This window comes from Hylaeus anthracinus, unplaced genomic scaffold, assembly GCF_026225885.1.
Source record: "Hylaeus anthracinus isolate JK02 unplaced genomic scaffold, UHH_iyHylAnth1.0_haploid 0, whole genome shotgun sequence".
Taxonomy (NCBI): domain Eukaryota; kingdom Metazoa; phylum Arthropoda; class Insecta; order Hymenoptera; family Colletidae; genus Hylaeus; species Hylaeus anthracinus.
The window spans coordinates 15354137-15359633 of record NW_026533254.1 but is presented as its reverse complement, the minus strand read 5'-3'; the positions used below and the strand labels follow the sequence as shown (position 1 = coordinate 15359633).

Sequence of the window (5497 nt, the reverse complement as noted above, 5' to 3'; positions counted from 1 at the left end):
CAACTCACCAAAACACTAGGCTTCGAATAAATCTGAAGTTTGCCGATATGTTTGTCTCGTTTCCTCTTTTGAATTTTTCCCAGAGAAAGAAACGAGACAAACACTTTACGAACTTCAGATTTATTCGAAACCTAGGCTTTTGTCCATGGGGCACTGCGCGTAGTGACTACGCTATTGCGGGCGCTCCACCGACGTACTCGCGCTCTGATTGGTCGGCGTTTTCTCTTAATATCTCCTTAACGAAGCCTCGGGCAATATTTTCGCTAAGGAAAAAGTTGTTTCAAATCACCTCCCGAATCACGCCTTCAAGGAACTCCAACAGTTTTGGGACACCCTGTAGAATCTAACATTTATCCTATTACTTATTTTTGTATCCTCATCAAAATTTACGAATTCTATCTAGGTTCGTTTTCATTACCACTTAGCTCTTAAAATGAATTGTTGAAGTCCCTAGTGAAAATGAGTGTATAAGGAGATCCAACTCCCTAAGAAAGTAACTAGAAAACTGTTATCAAAATTCCTAATTTGAAGTTATGAATATGTGTATGATAATATATACACATATGACATATACAGGGTGTTCCAAAAATGTCCCAGAAATGGACCATCCATTTCTTTCGATGGTATTTTAATTTTGAATCGGCAAAGTTGGTAGACATTGTAACTATAGAATTCCGGGCATTTATAGAAACGTAATTGCGGACAGGAGGGTGTACACACCGTCTTTCCTCTTGGACTTCTATCAATCTGGAGGTAGGGGGTTCCTTGCGTTCCTCGTTGTCGCTGTTGTCGTCAGGGTCGACGAAAACTAGCCTGGCCGCTTCCACAGGTGTCAGGACAGGTGTAGGTAAGGTGAGGGCACGGAAGTTTGGGACCGAAATGGGGTCCCTGGTCATCCCGGAGCTGGTGGTACTGTTGCTGTTGTTGGAATCGACAGGTTTCGGTGTTGTTTCAGGTGGCTTTTGTCTTCGGCGAGCCAGCGTGTTGGCGCTCCGTGACTTCACCATCCCCGTTGACGGTTCGACGACCTCCGCGTCTACTTGCTGAAATGGATAATACGAGTTCGCCTGCGGGCAGGCTCAAATTGTCACATGCGTTTCGTTTTTGCAAACGCGAGGTTTAATTCGGGTGCAAATAACGGGAACGAAAAATATAACGAAACGATACGGCGTTAGTATTAGACCGAGGTTGCCTTAATTAAGAGGTATTAACCCTTTGCACTCGGATTCTGTATAGCATTCTGAATAGCATAAAATTTTGATTTTTCAAAAAGCGATCGAATTTAGGCAACCTTACTCTATTATAGACAACGTATGTATAGGCTATACCTCTTGAGGACTTTCCTCGTTGTCGTCTTGACCGCTTAGAACGGAATAACTGCATTTCGCCGGATGGCTCAGCCGCGACAGATTGATTTGCGACAATTTCGAAATTTCTTTCAGGAAGCTCGGTCTAGCCGGTGCCTCGTTCGGTGATATCCTGCTGTTGCACAGCCTCGTCCTTTGATTTCTCGGCTTGTACTTCGCGTTGTCGAGGTTGGTCCCTCGAATGATTAATTCAGAAACCGCTAGGGCAACGCTTTCGGCTCTTGGTTGAGGTTTAGGACCTGCCACTGACAATTTCTCCCACGTTTCCGTACCTACGATGAAATTCACTTTCACTTTTATTATATATAATAAATTCGTAATTTATTTCAAAAATAAAGAAGACACGTGATTTGTATACTTTATATATTAAACTATGATTTCAAGTTATTGCCCAATAAAATACTACAATATTACAAATGAATTACTTGCATAATATGATGTACTATATATTAATATGCAAATTATCAAAATGTTAAGATATTTACTATACGAGTTTTTATAATATAATAAAATAAGCTTATATAATAAATACCTCAACATTTTTATAATTTTCATAAATTGATGTACTTAAAAGTGCTGTGGTAGATGAATGTGTAAATGGAATATATCTCGAGTGACTCTAATTCATTACCGAAATGAAACCTCCAGAGCTCGTTCGTGGCTAGACCGCCGCTTTCTCCACCGAAAATTAGCATACAACTGGGAAGTCTACAGGCGGCGTGACCGTGAAGGGGCCCTGGACCGGGCTTATTTTTCAATAGACACCAGGAGGCTGCATTCACGTCCCATCGCCAACAGTCGCTCCTCTCTTGGAGGTCGGTCATACCCCCGTAAACGTACATCGCATCGCCATGAAGAACCGCTGAATGTTTATGCCTCGCTGCCGGGCCGCATTCACTGGACGAAAGAAGGTGCCAGGATTCCGTTTCTAAAGGGTGAATTATGAAAATTATCCAGGAATATTAAATAAACAGGTAGATTTAATAATACGTAATAGTAACATGAATCGTATTTAGGTGAATAAAGTTATCTAAATATAACCAGTACGTATTTTTACAGGATGCGGGAGAAAATTTGACCTCTAAGCTGTATTCGTCCTAGAACGAAATTCAAATAATTCGAGTGAATGCATAAAACTAGTCCGAGTAACTAGAAAATTTGGAACTTTGTACAAATTTCGTACAAGTTTAAACCACGAGTTAATGAAGTATCTTATCGTTTTACCAAAGTGAAACGCCCACAGCTCTGGGGAGCTTCCACGCAAATCTTGATAGCCACCGTAGATGAGCATTTGACCTCGATGAACCAATGCCGTATGGCCTCTTCGTCCTCTAGGAACTGCACAGCCCCGTTGCGCTCTCACCTTTCTCCACATGTTAGTCTAGGAACAATTAACCGTCATTCGGTACAAGTCCATATGCAAGTCCATTTCGATAAAGTAACAACAGCGGTTTTTGAGTTCATAGATTACGCGAGTTGGGTGACAATAAGCTTGGAAATACTCTAATTCCGACTAGACAGGAGAGGTTTCTGAATGCGACTGGGATTGGCCAGAACAAAAGGCACAGAAGGACTCCAATTTGTCACTCCCTTATTTTGCCGTTTGAATAGGCTCGAGTTTAATGCTCGAGGCACCAGCTGAAGACTTAGAAGGTTTGTACGTTAATGTAACAAAATGACAAGTAAATATTTCTACTTAAACTAGAATTATAAATGTTTACATATAAAGGGACAGAATTAATTTTTACATCTCCCATATGAAGCTATTTACGATTAAATTCATTCAATTTCATAGAGACTATTCTCCCTCGATTAATTCACATAACAAAAGGTTCTACTCTACAAATATTTACACGTGGGAAATGGTCCATTTTCAATGTTCAGAAAAATTGTCTTGAATTCGCTGGCCGGTCGTATCGAAATACGAGACCTGAATGGAAAGGGTTAATACCATGAACTGGAACGCACGTCGGTGGTTCTTTTGACGCGCGGTGGTTCAATCATGGATCTTTTGCTTAGGCCAGTGAATCTCGGCTAGCCAAGAAGATAGGAGAAAATACGTTGGCTTAGCCGAGGGTCCGCGATCATACACGCAAAGGAGGGAAGATGGAAGGAAGGTTTATAGGCTCCGTTGCAGGGGCGCTGAAAGTAATTACGTAACTTGAAGTACGTGCCTAAAGTTGATAGGTCTGTACAGCCACTTGCGTCTACCCCGTATTACGACATGAGGGGGACGCAGAAGGGTGGAGTAGTGGCTAAATTCGCCATCGACGTTAAAACGCTGTAAAATTAGCGAGAAAACAGTTGTCACCGACGCCGAATGCACCAATTTTCAAGAATTCATTTTTCCAATTTAATCTTATTTAGGAAACACTCCCACTTCTAAATCGTATAAGTAGCTTACCGTCCAAATATGTTACTTAAATTGTATGGTACTCTATTTTTTAAGATAAACTGTGATTCCGACCGAATTGAAATCAATGTAACGAAGTTGTGTCTGTTCAGTTAGGAAAATATTTTTTTTGTGTTGAAGGGAGGGACCTCCGAAAAGTTTGGAGACCGCGGGATTAAAGGAACAAAGTCGAGCCGAACGAAGCAAGGCAGAGAATATTCAACAGGGTGGAATATATTTTTCCACTTTCGATTCCCCGTAAACGGAAGAGAATTTTAACGAGAAGCACAGAGGGAAGACGAAAGAGTGGAAAGTGAACAGGACACGGGGCGACCCCTCGACGGTTTAACCAATCGGGTTTGCCTGGCGCATTCGTAACGCGGATTTCAATAATACACGGCGAAGACACGAGTAACGGGGAGTATCCCTGGTCTCCGACATGGTCCAACGGATAAAAACAAATGGACCGAACGTAACCATAGCGACACGCAGCATTGGAAAAAAGTTTGGACCCTCCGAAAAAAGGACGAGAAGGATGGGTGAGCGTAGTACGTCGATCGTACTTTTTCTGTTAAAGTTTCCGTGTAACCTTTGATAATATACATCGAGAGGATTGAACAATTAACATTTTGACGAGGCGACTCCATTGACGAATGCCAAAGCACGATTTTTGTTCAAAGTACATGAACAACCATTACTACGTATTAAATTGGGAAAGTAATCAAAATTTTATCAACATTTATTTATTGAAGAAATCTTGAATAATAATCAAGGAAATAATTTCCATCATTTTCCAACGAAAAGTCCTTCGATTTTTCATTGAAAAAACTTTTCCAATTCGAAGAAATTCTGCTTCCTTTTCGGCCCTCCTAATATAAAATAAGTCTAACACCGCTTAAGAATATTTCTAAACCATTCAAATCATTAAATATCTAACAATAACAATATCTAACATCAAAATAGACTTGTCCCACTTTCAAAATCAACACGGTTCAGTGACGTAACCGCTCGTCATTGTTTCCACTCAAAAATAGAAAGCTGTGCGCACAAGGTTCTCGACGCGTTTGTTTGTCTATTCCGATGAAAAAATCAATTTTTAACCAAGTCGGCGTGTCACGTGAGCTTGGGCTCCACACGTTGCCTTTGCCACGGTCCAATGAAAGATTTACTATGCCTATATCGCTATCGTCAGACGTCTCCCTATTCATCGTTTGTAGGTTCTCGCCGCGGCGATACGAGATCGAGAAATCGTTGACGTGAAATTGATATTGCGTTTCGTGCTTACGCCAGGCTATATCAATTTTTAATGGCGTGCAGGTTGAGGGCAGAAGCCCTTGGGAGGATAAGCGCCATTCAGTTTCGAGGGTACGAAAAGGAGGAAAGGGATGTTGACACCAGCTGTTGCCAAAAATTACTCGACGTAGTCGAATAGTTCGCGAAGGATCGGAGAACGCTGTTGAATATTTAATGCAATTTCATCCGCGTCTTATAAGTCGTTACTTCGTCCACCTATCGCCCTTTTCGCAAGAAGACCATACTCCATCTTCTTCATCTATTGGATTGTCCAGGAAGTTCGTGCCAATTTTTAAGAAGAATTGCCAAGATGTTTACCCAAGAAATCACTTGGAGACCTCAAATGTTCCACGACATCACAAATATCATACTCTGCGTCAGTGATAGTAATAATAATAATAATAATAATAATAATAATAATAATAATAATAATAATAATAATAAT

The 5497-nt window shown here is 40.9% G+C and overlaps 1 protein-coding gene and 1 long non-coding RNA gene across 7 annotated transcripts in view; one reads left to right on the top strand and one right to left on the bottom strand.

Moving 5' to 3' along the window:
* LOC128885807 (uncharacterized) overlaps window positions 1-4334 on the top strand; it is an 11109-nt gene extending 6775 nt beyond the window's left edge. The window contains exons 2-9 of one of the 2 annotated variants that reach the window (XR_008459665.1): window positions 689-847; window positions 956-1170; window positions 1443-1535; window positions 2082-2341; window positions 2412-2742; window positions 2827-3024; window positions 3165-3533; window positions 3901-4334. This is a non-coding gene — a long non-coding RNA (uncharacterized LOC128885807). Of the gene's footprint in view, window positions 1-688; window positions 848-955; window positions 1171-1442; window positions 1536-2081; window positions 2342-2411; window positions 2743-2826; window positions 3025-3164; window positions 3757-3900 lie in introns of both variants that reach the window. The other variant, XR_008459667.1, reaches the window with a different exon arrangement.
* LOC128885390 (uncharacterized) overlaps window positions 1-5497 on the bottom strand; it is a 23990-nt gene that overhangs the window by 3544 nt on the left and 14949 nt on the right. For 4 of the 5 annotated variants that reach the window (XM_054139433.1, XM_054139441.1, XM_054139414.1 and 1 more), the window contains 4 exons: window positions 2592-2748; window positions 1999-2295; window positions 1329-1639; window positions 721-1067 (listed from right to left, as the gene is read on the bottom strand). In XM_054139433.1, coding sequence (XP_053995408.1) covers window positions 721-1067; window positions 1329-1639; window positions 1999-2295; window positions 2592-2748 — 1112 coding nt within the window. The remainder of the gene's footprint in view (window positions 1-720; window positions 1068-1328; window positions 1640-1998; window positions 2296-2591; window positions 2749-5497) is intronic. The other variant, XM_054139449.1, reaches the window with a different exon arrangement.